The sequence below is a fragment of the Ascaphus truei genome, chromosome 2 (assembly GCF_040206685.1).
Source record: "Ascaphus truei isolate aAscTru1 chromosome 2, aAscTru1.hap1, whole genome shotgun sequence".
Lineage (NCBI taxonomy): Eukaryota > Metazoa > Chordata > Amphibia > Anura > Ascaphidae > Ascaphus > Ascaphus truei.
The window spans coordinates 348500480-348516223 of NC_134484.1; the positions used below are offsets into that span (position 1 = coordinate 348500480).

Sequence of the window (15744 nt, forward strand, 5' to 3'; positions counted from 1 at the left end):
CTGTTAATATTGTTGATTTTTCATTAAAGTCCAGAAACTTTGCGATTACTGCTCGTGGCCTACCTTCCTGGTTCTGACTAACCGGAGGACCAAGTCTAGGAGCCCTTTCCACTTTGATGTTAGTGTGATCAAAGAGCAATCCCAGAGTTTCAGTAGCCATTTTGTGCAGAAATCCTGCAATTGAGAGGATTTCACCTCTTCAGGACTACTATTAATCTTATATTATTTCTGCTTGACCTGTTTTCCAGGTCCTCTACCTTGTCAGAAAAGTTTTTTTTTTTTTTTTTTAACCGTTTGAATGTCTTGCTGCATTTCTGAGGATACATCCCCTAGGACCCCCACTCTAGACTCAACTTACCCCCACCTGGTGTTTTGAAGGGTTAGTTCCCCTTTAAGGTCTAGGAATTTTTGCAATTTTTCATAATCTTCATTTAAAGCAGGCATCAATACTTTTGCTACAGCTCTGGCTAATTCATCATAATCCCTGTGAGTTTCTGCCTCCCGAGTTTGCATGCAGATCCTCCATGTGCTTGGAGCCATCTGGGTGTGCTCTGACTTTCTCCCAGCTCTCATCTGCTTTTGCTGATGTTTGGGGGGCATCTGTCTGCCTGGACAGAAATTTCTCCATATAAATGCTTCTCCTTGCTTTCAAGTTACTGTCCTGCTGTGGAGCTTTTCCCTCTATTCAGCTGGGATTGAAACTGTGAAGGTTATATTTAGCCTGTCTGCAGACTGCCTACACATGTATCTCCCCCTCACAGGAGCATGCAAAGTCTGCCTGCTTTTTGCCGTTCACAGGATTATTCAGCGAGTTTTTATCTACTGCCTTAATTAATTTGTTCTGGTTGTTTAAGCCAGCAGTGCACAAACTGGGGGCGCGCGGGCTATTACAGAGGCCTCGCACTCTTCCCCACGGCATTTCAATTAAATGCCAGGGGAGGCGGGAGGCCTCTGTAACTCACTTACCTGCTCTTTGGTGACGCATCGCCATTGCAACGCGCGCCAAATGACACACCGGTGTCACATGACATCACTTGACAGTCATTGGAGGGGGCGTGCGAACGCCGCGGCTCCCAGGCAGGGTTGCACAGCTCAAGAAGTTTGCGCACCCCTGGTTTAAGCTGCTGATCTGTGTAGAAGCAGTGGGGCTGCAGGAGCTCAGGGGGATGTCTCTCCTGTTTATTTTTAGTGGATCTGCTTGTGCCATATTTCTGTATTGTTGGAAAGGGCGTTGTGACTATCATTGCTTTTAGTGCTAGATTCCGGGACGTAGAGTGGATTGCTCCTTTAAGAGGACAGCATGTATCATATAACAGAAACTTATTTTGCAGGAAGTATACAGTGAAAGGTTCATCACAATTTACAACAAAAGTTTGCTTGGCTGTTTAACATATGAAAGTAATACCAAGTTAAAAACAATTTTAAAAAAATGCCCTGCTAGAACTTCTCTAGTAGGCAATGTTTTTTTAAATTACATTAATGTTGATTTTACCAATTGAGGCAGGAGATTGATTATATGTTCCGCTCAAATGTATTAAACAAGACAAGTCCATTTTATATAGATTTTTTTTTTATTAAAACAAGGTTAAAAACTTTTGTGTGTTACATGTGCAAACACAGAACCTGCCTGTTTATGCAATGCATAGTTACATAGTAGATAAGGTTGAAAAAAGACGTACGTCCATCAAGTTTGAACGTAAAACACAATGCATGTGTTTTTAAAAAAAATAAACAGATTTTTACTTCCATTAAAAAGAAGTAGACTGCAGTTATTTGGTCTTCATTACTGCAGCCTTTGTTATGGAATTCTTGATATTGTTCCAATCTTTATTGCTCTTCTGCTGTTAAAATCAACTAGAGGGAAGAGAGACTGAAGGTGAAGGTCACACATTGCTTGTTATTAAAACTAGATACTAGAGAAATGCATGGTATATTAAGAGTTTCATTTTACATGTCCATAATATTGTATTTAAATATCATAGGTTAATGATTAAAAAGCAGATATTTTCCACATGATCTGAAAAAAAATCCTTTATAAAGTACCAGGTGACATGACAAAACAAATATAGTTCAGGGGTCTTGCTGAAACTATATTTCCCCGCTCTCAATTCTGATTGAATGTCATAAAACCCATAAAAGTATACATTCTTTTATAGAAAATGTCCAAGATCAATTACTTCAGTCATGCACCATGTCTACCCGGGGATGCTCTTCAATTGGTGACCCGCGAAGGGCCTTGACGTGACACGGACAGTGATTAACAACTAGTATGAAATAATCAGGCGCAAAGTGCCAATTTTTCACACTAAAACTTATACTTTATATATATATGGTACATGTGTTATACATGCTTGCAGAATGTTGAAATATAATTACGTCTTTTATGTAATAAAGTTTTTTTAATTAATCTAAAAATTACACTGTAAGAACTTGGCCCTTCTACTACTAATTGTTTTCTTATTTGGCTCCTTTGGAGAACGCGTTGAAAAGCCCTGATGTATTACAGAACCACAAAAACCTTTTACAGGCAGTCCTCGGTTATCAGACACAATGCGTTACTCAAAATGGCGTTGGATAGCGAAACGTCTTAAAGCGAAACACGTTTTCCCATGGGAACACTGTTTAAATGAATGGTTCCGTTCCTGAAGGCATTTTTAACACTAAAATACACCTAATATTTTACGCAGGCAATACGATATGCAGCACACACATATTATATAGTGTATATACTGTAATATATATATATATATATATAACATAATATATTATATTGTATAATATAAAATATATTATATACACATTAACAACTTTGCAAAGCGTTGTAAGAGAGCGTTGGATAAGCCGTTTTGGCGGTATAAAAATAAACATAGGTATGCATTGCATAGTGTTGGATAAGCCATTCGTTGTCAAACGAAACGTTGTAAAAGGAGGACTGCCTGTACTGGTGTTGCTAAAACATGTTTACTAAAAGTTGTCAAACAAGGCTCAAATAATCTTGTGTAATTACCTGCGATTTCTTTTAAACATCATTCATGGACATTTGGACCATCTGGGAAAAATATGATCACCATGTTTCATTTGTTGAAATGAAGCTTAAGTCTTTGTCAGACTGCTTGTCCGTGTTCAGAATCAAAGCTAGATTCCAGCAAGAGAAAAAATATACTAAGCATTTTACAATAAAGGGAAAGTACAAAAGGAATACCTTACTTTAAAATTGGCGTATACAATATATATATTTCTATAATTGAAAAATAATTGGATATATTAATGTTAAACTAAATACAGCAACTACTATACTGTACACTGTCATAGCATTATCTTTGTTTGGAAAGAAAGAAAATAAGATCTTACCTACAGAAGTTTTAACTGAAGCTTAGAACTATTTTGCTCTACCCCTCAGCTTTCGTTGACATCCTTAATCTAGAGTAGCAAAAGCTTTATCCAGAAATTTAGCTCAGCTTTATATGACTGAACTTAGAAGTCGCTCTCAGGGGTTTCTCTTGTACTAGACCTGTGTCTCTGGGAAGAGTACCTCGCTGGGGATATTTCCTTTCCTTGCCATTGAAGAAGCAGCTGCATCTAAAAGATCTAAACAGGCATTTCTCTTTGCAGAGATACCCCATAGTTATCTATATACTTTTCTCCTTATGACTGCAAACAAAGAAACACTCTTAACATATGGGAAAAAAAAAACTTAACATTACTACTCTCTGCCTTACTGTTAGTGACACAAATGCATAAATCTAGAGACCATGTTTCCTTTAGAATTATTTTATTAAATCAAGTGTACAACAGCTTAACTATACACACACTGAAAATTGTAAATGGAAAAAAAAAAGGAATAAAAAAAAAAAAGTCTCATATTACACCATGATCCTGGCTAATTGCTTTTTAAACTGCTCAGAAATCTTAAAAAAAAGGTTTCACATGTCACCTAAAACTTAAAAAGTTGAACATTATCAAAAGAAGGAATGCTGCTACACTCTTTACAAAGACCACTACAAATAAACAATTAAAAACCTAAGAAACTGTCTTGAAGACGGATTTTATAGTCCTTCCTCCATAGTAAGGTAATGTACTTAAATATATTCCAATCCATTCACAAAATGGCTGTCTGCATCTGCTCTGGTGTCTTCTGTCATATCACTGCATGTTTTATGCATGACTGAGATAAAGAGAGTCTCCTTAACATTAATTCGATAACCTGCAGCTGTGTGTTACCTCTGGGCTCTCATCCTCTCCTATTTATACAGTGAAGCCTGTTTCAACAGAAGTAAAGAGTAAAAAAAAAAATAGGTTATGATTATATCCAGCTAGCCAGTTTAAAGACAATACTCTCCTGAGAAACTTAATCCTGTAGCTAAATACCTTTTACTATACAACAGCAATAAAAAAAAAAAACAATAAATGTATATAGTATTACTTACCCAAGAGAAACATTAGAAAAATTAATAACGATTTCTCCCTCCATATCCTCCTCCACCACCACCACCACCACCACCACTTGCTCCACTACCACTTCCGGGACCATAGTTACCTTTAAAATAAAAAATAAATAAAAACAATGAAGAGGACTTAAAAAACATGGACAGTGTGGCATACTCATTGCTATTGCCCTGGGTGACATGCTTGGGTGAAAGACATGTCAAAATCAGTAACAGAATGTCCTGAAGAGGCAATCCAAGAGGGCGTTTTGTTGTAGATTTTTTTTATTTATTTTTTAAACATAGGATTGATGCAGGGGGTCTCCAGAGCTGAAGCACGTTAATTTCAGCTCCACGGACCCTGTGCTTCCAGAAATACAGACCGCCATATGGGGTGCTGGTAACAGCTGTGCTTGGCTACCAGAATTCACGTAATGGCAGAGTTTCAAAGCTCCTGTGCCATGTGGGCCAAAAGGAAGGCGCAACATCCTCAAGTTTGGCTTCCGATTGGCCCACGACACGGGAGCTTTAAACTTTGCCGAAATACCAGAACCCACTACAGGAGGTAAGTATCTCAGGAAGCAGGGGGTCCCAGGAGCCAAAATGAATGGGGTTCAGCTAGACACACCCTGCTTCAATCCTATGTAAAAAAAAGTAAGTGGATGAATTGCTGCTTTAAGACCTTTATAAAAATGTGGTTATCTGGCTCAGATGTTGAGCGAGTTGGACACAACAACACCAACAACAGCACCAGTCCCTTAGAAAATAGAAAAACACAGAGCAGCGTGGTTTTAAAGAATGTTTGGCGGTTATTCAATAAACTAATACTGCCGATTGGGGCACTATTGCAGAAAACGCCTACGCAAATCAATAGGAGTTTGTGTAATAGTGCCCCAACCGGCACTACTGTTTAATGAATAACGCCCTATATTGTAACGTGTTTTACAGAATCTTGTCCAAATTTTCAGTGCTATAATGCTATTAACTCGTCACATGATCAACAAATACTCCAAGACTCAAACAGACAGGCTTACTGTAGATTCAAACAAACCAAAATAAACCTTTAAAACAAGCAATATCTTACATGGTTTTTAAAAAAAAAAAAATTAGTTCTGTACTATGAGAAAATACATGTAGCATTTAAAAAAAATAAATAAAAAAAAAGAAGAATGTTTTAAAGACATTTTTAATGTTTCTAATATAGGAAACATTTCCAAAGTGACCACCTCTTAGGCCTCGTTCAGGGTGCCAGCTGCAGGACTCGGAGGGAGGGCGTGAGGGAGGCAGTGCTGCAGTTTGCTGGGCGATCTGTTTATCCCCCAGCAGACTTTTCAGCGTTGGGGAGGGGGCGGGGTTACACACAGCAGGGTAAGTATCCAAGTTGCAGTCATGAAATCATTCTGAAGAATGATTTCATTGGCTGCCTTGGTCCCAGTGACGCTGCTGCAGCTCCAAAAAACGAATTTCGTTTATTGAAACTGTAGTCAGCTTCAACTCCTGGCTTCGGAGACAGGGCGGTTGCTACCCTGAAAACCAGTATTCAAATTGAATACTTTGTTTCTCACGGCAGCACGCACGGCAGAACGCCCTCCCTCCGAAGCCAGCACCCTGAACGAGGCCTTACCCTTCTGATGAGGCTCTGGCTCTTGAACGCCGCCCTCTCTCTAGCAGTGCACCAATTGTATCTAGTAACTGCTTAGTCACAATCTTGCTGGACTACATTGCCCACAATGCTGTGCAAGAACTGAATTAAATAACCCTGAGCAAGCGATCGATTACAGGAGAACGGATCGATCTGCAGCTGAGCTAATCACTTGTCAGTGTGCAGATTGTATTGATGCACATATTGAATGGGAAAAATATATATATTTATTTAATTATTATTATTTATTTTTTTAAACGGCAGCTTGAACTCCCATTAGTTATAGACACTATACCTCCTCCATATGGTCCTCCCATGCTTCTGCTTCCAGCACCAAAGTTCCCACCAGTCTTCATTGGGCCATAATTTGAAGGCTGCTGGTTGTAGTTCCCAAATTCATTGTAGTTTCCACCTCCATAATTCCCTAAAACCATTGCACATTTTTTTTATTATTTTTTTTTTAACAAAAAGTGAGGGGAAAAAAATAATAATAATAATAAAAAAATAAAAAAGATGTCCACCATACACATTTAGGAGCATATTAACAACTCAGGTCCCCAAACATACCAGTTGGTTCTACTGCAGCTAGGGATTATGGGTTTTCAAACTTACTATGTATGCCATAGTAGCAAAGTATACCCGACAAATCATTTCATATCAACAAGTTTAAACACTTAATTGCTGCTTTAACAATTCCTAAATTTTATTTATTCTGCCCGTGTCATCGGTCTCAGATTCCTATTGGATGACCATTTAAATACCCTTTAAAAATTAGGAAGCAATACCAGTAACTCACCATTGGGTATATCGGGGAGTCCCAGGAGCTACAAATATTGCGATTCAGGACCCCTCCCCACCCAATACTAAATTCTTCTTACATTTTTTTTAAAGGGGGGTGCCCAGGGAATTGCTGCTTTTAAGAGTTATGTAAAACATGCGTCTAAGGTTTAAGTGAATATAGTAACATTACCTCCTCCGTAATTGTCATATCCTCCTCCACCATATCCACTGCTCTGGTTCCCATAGCCAGGCCCGCTACCAAAACCCCCTCGTCCTCCTCCATAACCAGATCCACCACCACCGAAGTTCCCTCCTTCCACAAAGAAAATAACCCATGAGTGCCTTTTGCATGCCTTTCAAAAAGGTTCCAAACTTTTTTTTATTAATGTATTTTAACAAACAGACCAAGCAGGGTCACGTCAATTCTCTTATCAGTTTGAAATATGGATCCCAATTTCAAGTACCCACAACAGGTCAGGTTTTAAGGATCTCTCTGCTTGAGCACAGGTGGCTCAGTCGTTTTGATTGCACCACATGTGCTGAAGCAGAGATAGCCTTAAAACCCGACATGTTGGGAGTTCTTGAGGACTGGAGTTGATAACTACTGCCATATAGTCTTCAGCGACATAGTTTATAAAGCAGTCTAGGACAACAAAAAAAAATAAAGCTGCAGGGGCTGCAAAAAGATACCTTGTGCAATCTGATTTTTCACCCACCATAACCATATGCCACTAATTAAGCTGGCTCCATTTACAAATGCACTACATTTAAAAAACCCTGCTTAGATGTTGAAAAGGTGTCACTTCTTTTTTGGTTTTCTGTGTTTTTAGTACCAAAAATGTATTTAAATAAAACTATAGATTTATATACAATTTGCAATGCTTTCTTTGCGAGCGACTATAGTTCAGATGAATAAATGGAACATACTACATGGGAAAACATGGGAAAACGTACCTCCTTGACCACCACTATTATACCCGTTGTATCCATCACCATACCCACGTCCGCCTCCATAGCTTTCTGCTGAAGAACATATGCAAAAAAAATAGACACAAGGGGTCAATGACAAAAGTCACAAAATCTAACCGTGCATGGTAAAAGGATAAATGTGTTGCTACAAGAGTGGAGATCATGGCCTTGTGGAAACAAAGATACTCCATCACTTTCCAAAATTAGAAACAAGATATGGTTCCTCTGACAAATGGAAAAGCTGACTTGTCTAGTAAATGACAACTACTCCTTTCTTAAAATTCAGAGTCTGGCAACTGTGGATAGCTCACGCAGCAAGGTCATTCCTGGCCTGAAACATCAGATAATGCTCCTGTGAGGGAGCTGGGAGTCCTTTGTTGTACCCCTGTATTCCTGATTTGTGGTGGATCATGTCTGGCTAGTCTGTATCTCATGATGCCCTCCCCCTATCCTTTGACAAATAATTATACACCTATTATTTTTGTACCCCCTTCCCATACACTGATGTAACTGTACTTATGTATGTTACAGGTGCAAAATCACCAATAAAATATGATTAAAAAAAAGGACACGTGTAACCATAATTAGAAAGGAAACAGCACTGTGATATATACGAATCTTAGCCTCAAATATAGTGCCCAAAGTAGGTCAGGAGATTTACTAAACTGATAAGTGGTATCAGAGTTTACTGCCACTGGCTTGAGTAGCAATTAACATGAGATACACCTTATAGGAGCTTTGTGATACTCTGTGTCAACTACAATCTAAAGCACAATATTTAAACACAATCTTGGGGAGGCTGTGAATTATGATACCTTCGTTAGAAATGCTTCCCTATATAAAATTGGGGAACCTTTGGAGCCTTATACTCTATATTTGAGGGGGGAAACTAAAGCACCATTTGGACATCATTCTGTCAGGTTAATGTTCATACCTGATCCTCCTCTAAAGTTGCTTCCGCCACCTTGACCAAAGTTCCCACCACCACCACCACCACCACCACGTGAATCTCCTCCAAAGCCAAAGTTACCTGAAAAATAAACATGGGCAAGAATATATATACATGTGTAAATACACAAGAGCATATCTATACATATGTATAGCCTGCGCAGGTAGACTGGTTATGTTGCCTAAATTAAGAATGAAGTGTACATACCACCTCCTCCTCCTCTTCCACTTCGGGTACTCTGAACGTCTTGCATTTCTTGCCGAGATAAGGCCTTTCTTACTTCTGCATTATGGCCATTTATTGTATGATACTTTTGCACTAAAGGGAGAGGGGAAAACAAAAAAGGAAGTATTTTTAAACGGAGATAGTGTACAAGAAAACTTAGAATAACCAGGGCTTAATTATCTACCACAGCCCTCCTATATTTGCCACACAATTAACTTATAGATTACTTACAAACTATCTTATCCACTGGGTCGTGGTCATCAAATGTCACAAATCCAAACCCCCTCTTTTTGCCAGACTGCTTGTCTGTAATTATTTCAATGCTTTCGATTTTTCCATATTCCTCAAAGTAGTCTCTCAGGTGATGTTCGTCTGTATCTTCCTTAATTCCACCAACAAACAATTTCTTAACAGTCACGTGGGCACCAGGTTTAGCAGACTCCTGAGGAAACAGGAATAATTTTGGTGTGAAGGGTTACCCAGTATAATAAGAATTGTTTTTTTTTTAAAAAAAGCACACAATGGAAGTAGAAGTTAAATGACAATCCCACGTAGTAATAAACATCTCTACCTCTCTTGCCACCGCTCTTTTAGGCTCTACTACGCGGCCATCAATTGAATGAGGTCGAGCCGACATTGCAGCATCAACTTCATTCATAGACGAGAAAGTCACAAAGCCAAAACCTCTGGATCGTTTACTTGCAGGATCTCTCATTACCTACAAAAAAAAAAGAGAGACACATTAGAAACATGCCATTTAACACGCATTGATTAGATTTATGCAGGTGAATAAAAGGTTTGGCAGATTTCATTTTCTGGAAATGGTTTCAAGAGTGTGATTTCTTTGGGTCCTATAAATGTTCACATTTTAATATAAAATGTTCACGTTTTAATCACAAGTTTTTCTTTACCCTGTGCCCACAATGTCCCTTTAATTCAGAGCCGGTAAGGGGAAGGTGAAAGGGAGGCTCTGGCTGAACACTTGTCATGCAAAAGCAGCCAGGGGAAAATCAAAGTGTTCCCACCCCAGCAGACTAGTACCACAAAAAACAGGGATTGAAGACACAGAAACTGTTATTGAGCACAGGTTTTTGTGTGTGTGTGTGTTTTTTTTTTTTAATTAACACAAGTGTTATTAAAAACCTGTGCTCAATAACAGTTTGATAAAAAAAAAAATTAAAAAGGTAAAGAGAGGAAACTCAGCATTCAATGACGCTCCATGCATAATCATATGCAAAGATGTTTATTGATTTGCACCCAAAATACTAATTGCTTGTTTACATAAAAATACTAAACTATAACAAACGTCTAATTATTTTCTGCATTTAAGTCACAGTGCATTGCCAATTACTGAACTACACAGAACCTCCCAAGAAGCCTCATCAATAATGGGGAATGTTGTATAATCTTATGAATACACGAGGACCAAAAAGTGCCAAGCCACAAAATATTTCGCATCATAACTCAAGAGAATTAAAAAGGAAAGTTCATCTATTAGTAGATAAAATGCTAGTTAAACGTCTATTTACCCCCTTCTAAAAAACGATTACTTACCACACAGTCTGTAAGCTTTCCCCATTGCTCATAATATTTCCGTAAACTTTCTTCTGTCGTTTCAAAGCTGAGACCTCCAATAAAGAGTTTGCGAAACTGCTCCTTTTCCCTCTATATGAAAAAAGATTCCAGTATAAATCTTTAGAAATCAAACCGCCTATCTGTCCATGAAATGTCTGAATTGAATAACACTGTTCATTTAATGTAACCATGTATGGGTATAACTCTGTGCCCAGGATATACTTGAAAACGAGCAGGTAACTCAATGTATGACTTCCTGGTAAAACATTTTTATAAATAAAAGTACTTGACTTTCAACCATTCACCATCTATCAGCTTTGGCACACGTATGTGATTTACATATACTGTATTTATTACAGATCCATTAAAACATGTGAAGTCAGAAAGATGCCATTATTGTTCAATATATTTGGCTGTATTTGTTAACATGGATTTAGATCATTTTCCAGGGAAAAATTAACATGGAACATTTTAAGTGTCATCAAAATATATAAAACAAAAAAGGTCTGTTTTTGCCTATTACACAGATAAACATGTGCGCAAACATGTTTCGCAGAGTATGGGTTCACATTGATATGCACATTTTAAAAATATATTTTCAAGCGGCTGGCCTCGGTCTATTGAAGTACACGTAGCCTTAGGCTAAGGCCCCGCTCCCAGAGTCAGTGCGCCTGCACTGCAGACAGGCGGGGCGCTGACATACACAGACCGCGAAATGCGGTCTGTAGGGAGCGGGAGCCGGAGGTGGGCGGGAGTGGGAAGTTTGACAGGGAGGGGGGGCGTGGCTTGAGCTACTCACCCCCCTCCCTCCCTCCACGGACTCGGGCTGGAGCTGCTGATGGTAAGACACACACACACACACACACACACACACACACACACACACACACACACACACACACACACACACACACACACACACACACACACACACACACACACACACACACACACACACACACACACACACACACACACACACAGAGGCAGGCACTCACGCGCGCGAGGGCAATTACGGACTATCTGTGCAAGCGGGAAAGTATAAACATTTTATTTACAAAAGCGCTAAACATCAACGAGTATATAGAGGCTATAACTGGATACGGTCTTTGAACCGTGCCTCAGGGCGTCTCCGTTAGCACACTTTCTGCTTGCCCTTTGCAGAGCTCACACACTATTTAGCTACCCATCTCACTACTATATGTACATGGTGGTTGAGTTTTTTCTTTTTTTGACTATAATCTTTGTTGCGTTGTTATTGTTTTCACCATGTCTTGTTTTTCTACTATACACACCGCTTAAGTGGACTAGGGACATCAACCAGATATATACCATCTGTCCAGTCGGTGTAAGATAATTACCCTCCAGACTTAGCTTCAATGACCTATATCATTTTAGGTTCATTGAATTATTGACATAAAGGATTTCCATATGGTTTATGGACCCTCTAATCTGGTATTATAGGAAAGGGTACTATCTGAGCGACACAGTTCCACATTTAGGTGTTGTTATACCCATATCTCCTCAAGAGTGAGGACGATTCTGCTGGTTTGCCTTTTAGGGGCTGGCCTTGGATTATATATACCATGCCCCTCTGTACAATTCTTTTTTAACCTTCTCTTGTGATTAAAAGGTTTTTAACACACTCATTACTATCAATACTGGCTCATCCGAGTGCATTCAAGGAGGAACTTTTTCTCTTTTCCGCTTTAGTTATACTTTTCCTCTTTTGCACCGGTATTTGGCTCGACACCTTATTACTTATACACTTTTTACCTGCTGATGCGGGAGCATCCCTTACCCCTCCCCATTCTTGGATTATCTGAACAAGCGCCTCCTCAGCGCTTAGATGCTTGCAGAACAAGCAAATTTGAATTTGCCGCCCGCAAGCGGTTTGCCCAAAGAGGGCGAACCAGCTCCGTGGCCACGCCCCCAGACGAGCACGCACCTAACCGGCCACAAATAGCTCGGCGCAGCGCACGCTCCCTGCCTGGCCGCAGCCCAAGGCTGTGCGTATAGTGCCCGCGACGTTGCCCAGAAACAAATACATTGCCGCTGCGTGCGCTTATAGTAAGCGCGACGGCGAGAATGCGAAGGAGCAACGTTGCGTCACCAACTTTGGAAGCCAGAAATATTTGATTTTTCAAGGGCTGTCGCCTCATGTGAAATATAACTTTCGCTAGCGGCGTCATCGACACCCGTCGCGGGCACTATACGCGCGACTTAATGCCTCGTCCAGGGCGGAAACAGGCGCGCTGGTGCTCCAGCGCTGCGCCCTGCTCAGCCAGGCGATTCATGCCCGACAAAATGTGCGCACGTCTGGGGGCGCGGCCACGACGTCGCGGAGCTAGTTTGCCCTCATTGGGTGAACCGCTCACTTGACGCGCTTGCGAGCAGCGAAATCAAATTTGCTTGCTCTGAGCGCCGAGCATGCGCAGGCGCTTGCTCACGCTGGCCACACACATTGCCGCAATGTGTTTCATCGCGGTGAGTGCGCCTGCTCAGCGCCATCCTGGACGAGGCCTAACGGTGCAGTTTCTCACAACAGTGATATGTACACATCTTAAATATGCCAACTCACGTTTAATAAGGATATATATAGATAAATAGATATATATATATATATATATATATCTATATATATATACTTATTTTATCTAAAGCAAGAAATGAAATAAAGATATGAAATCCTAGGAGGACATTAGTATTTCTCAAAAATTACTCAATGGAAAGGCAGTTGCACTAAATAATTAGGCACGGTAAAGATCATGGTGAATATGACCGGAGCTTTAATGTTCATGTATCATGTATTGCAATCACTGCACACAGGGAGGGGCCGCCAGGAGCAGGGTATCATGCACACGGCGTCTTTAATCATGAAACGTGGGAGCTTCAAAACTAGCGGCTCCAATGGCTATTACGGCACAGACGGAGAAACTCGCCGCTTCGAGTAGGTTCTGCGTGTTATTAACATGAGAAAATACATTTACTATGAAGCCGGCAAGTCAATGCATCCCGCGCACCGGCAGCCGTCCGGCGGCCATCACACAGCCTCCCTCCCTCACACACACAGGCAAGATGGCGGCCCGAGCAGCACTGCCAAGACCGCCGCACAGACTCATACCTCCCGTACCCCCCTGCCATAATCCCCTCATACCACCCCACCCCCCGCGCACTACAATGAAACCCGTTCATTTTTAATCCATTGCTCAGTATTTCACGTGATAAAATACATTTTATATTAAGATATAAAGCTTCCGTGCCCTAAAACCAGGTTCAGGGGGGGGGGGGGGGAGAGAGAGAGACACGGTAAACAAAGCAGTGCAAGATGGCGGCAGGGTGGCGCAGTTCTCTCCACGCGACAGCAACCGACCACCCGGTACTGTCACCGGGTTAATGAAGTGCAGTTACAGGTACTGGCAAAGACAGTTTACTAACACACACATTAGGGTACAGCAGTAACGTCAAGCAACGGGTGTGTCTGTGTATACACGGCGGCGAACACAATCCGCCGCCGTTTGTATAGCTGTGCTCGAAATCAGCCGCATATATAAAACAAACGCTCACAAACGGACTTACCTCCATTTTCGACGACTGAAACAGAAGCGCGCGAAGCTACGGTGTAACCACACAGCCTGTGTCGGGCGGGGGGGCGCTGCGTGTGGCTCTCCCGGGGCGGGGGGGGTGAGAGAGGCTGCGCGTGCCGGCGTGATCCTGCGCTCTCACAATTCCAGAACCTTCTCTGGCCAACGTCTTCCAACCCCGCGCGCGCCTTACGTCATCTAGGCTAGGATATGGCGCGGGGATTCTACAAGGACCGCAAACGTTACTCGATCCCCGTTGCGATGGAAACGAGGCGTTGTATTTAAAAGAACAACAAAAAAAAAAGGCGCCGGCTGCATAGAGGAACCCCAGGGGATGAGGCGCTACGCAGTCTCCGTAGGGGGAGAGGGGAGGCGCTACGCAGTCTCCGTAGGGGGAGAGGGGGGAGGCGCTACGCAGTCTCCGTAGGGATGAGAGAGGCGCTACGCAGTCTCCGTAGGGGGAGAGGGGAGGCGCTACGCAGTCTCCGTAGGGGGAGAGGGGGGAGGCGCTACGCAGTCTCCGTAGGGATGAGAGAGGCGCTACGCAGTCTCCGTAGGGATGAGAGCGGGCTTTGACCGAGGCTCGGGGTTTCGGTGCTTTTGTTTCAAGAATGGGAATTTTGTTTAAGCCTTCAAGTCTCCTAAAGGCGGGGAGAATGGATTCAGGGAGGCTTATGGGTTTTCTTTGTTTGTTTTTTTTGTTGTTTTTTTAAGAATAGACTCATTCATTGTCCATTGTGCTGTTCAATGTATCTATCCCTGTGGGTAATTTATGTTTTACCAGGAAATAATACATCGAGCGTTACCTCTTGTTTTCAACTGTCTTAGGCCACGTCCATAGAAGGAGAGGCCGCGCTGAGCCGTGCGGACGCTCTGCGCTGAGCCCCGCGGACGCTCTGCGCTGAGCCCCCGGCATCCTCAATGAGGATGTCTTTAGAGGGCACTCACGCGAGCGTCCGCAGGCGTGCTGACGAGTTGGATTTTTCAGCCGACAGCCAAGCTGTTTTTCAGCGCGCTGTCGGCTGAAAACATCCAATCAGCGTGAAGCAGCGTCAACGTCATGGCGCGTTGACGTCCGTGAGTCGCGGGCGATTGGCCCAGCGATGTCACTGCCCCGCCGTCTCCCGATCGCGCCCGCAGGCGAGCGTCAGCGCGCCTCAGCACTGATCCTCCCCTCTATGGCCCCAGCCAGGCATGGAACTGGCGCTCGTGCGCTGCACCCTGCTCGGTGGGGCGATTTGTGGCCGGTTAGGTACGCGCTAGCCTGGGGGCGCAGCACCGACGTCACTGAGCTGGTTCGCCCTCATTGGCCTAACCGCTCACGTGACGCGCTCGCGCATGTGCTGGCCACACACATGCCGCAATGTGTTTCATCGCGGCCAGCGTGAGCCCGCCCGCTCAGCGCCACCCTGGACGCGGCCTTAGGCTACGCTTATAGCGCCGGTGACGTCAGGCTGCAGTTGCTGGAAAAATCAAATTGAGATGACTTCGAAGCCGTCGCTCCGTCACGTCGCGCTTACTATAAGCGCACGCGACAGCGGGAATGCATTTGTTTTGACGCGACGTTGCGTCGCTGTCACTATAAGCACAGCCTTA

The 15744-nt window shown here is 42.4% G+C and overlaps 1 protein-coding gene across 3 annotated transcripts; it reads right to left on the reverse strand.

Annotated features, from left to right (window-relative positions):
- Positions 1 to 1552: 1552 nt before the first annotated feature.
- Positions 1553 to 14472, reverse strand: HNRNPA2B1 (heterogeneous nuclear ribonucleoprotein A2/B1). Of its 3 annotated transcripts, none has more exons than XM_075586815.1 (13): positions 14144 to 14472; positions 10544 to 10654; positions 9561 to 9707; positions 9221 to 9431; positions 8972 to 9082; positions 8750 to 8845; positions 7801 to 7866; positions 7037 to 7159; positions 6362 to 6490; positions 4428 to 4537; positions 3352 to 4259; positions 3008 to 3135; positions 1553 to 1854 (listed from the first exon to the last, which is right to left on the reverse strand). In XM_075586815.1, the coding sequence occupies exons 1-10, from the start codon at positions 14147 to 14149 to the stop codon at positions 4449 to 4451; spliced, it is 1089 nt and encodes a 362-aa protein (XP_075442930.1). In that variant the 5' UTR covers positions 14150 to 14472; the 3' UTR covers positions 1553 to 1854; positions 3008 to 3135; positions 3352 to 4259; positions 4428 to 4448. The 3 variants fall into 3 exon arrangements, with proteins under 3 accessions (XP_075442930.1, XP_075442928.1, XP_075442929.1); XM_075586813.1 differs by having other exon boundaries at positions 7801 to 7869; XM_075586814.1 differs by lacking the exon at positions 3352 to 4259 and having other exon boundaries at positions 7801 to 7869.
- Positions 14473 to 15744: the final 1272 nt, after the last annotated feature.

Excerpts from the sequence above, each read along its gene's own strand:
- HNRNPA2B1 (XM_075586814.1), bottom strand. Across the intron at positions 9,432-9,560 it reads AAAGAGCGGTGGCAAGAGAG|GAGTCTGCTAAACCTGGTGC; the intron begins GTAGAGATGTTT and ends CTGTTTCCTCAG. Across the intron at positions 8,846-8,971 it reads TGGAAGAGGAGGAGGAGGTG|GTAACTTTGGCTTTGGAGGA; the intron begins GTATGTACACTT and ends TTTATTTTTCAG.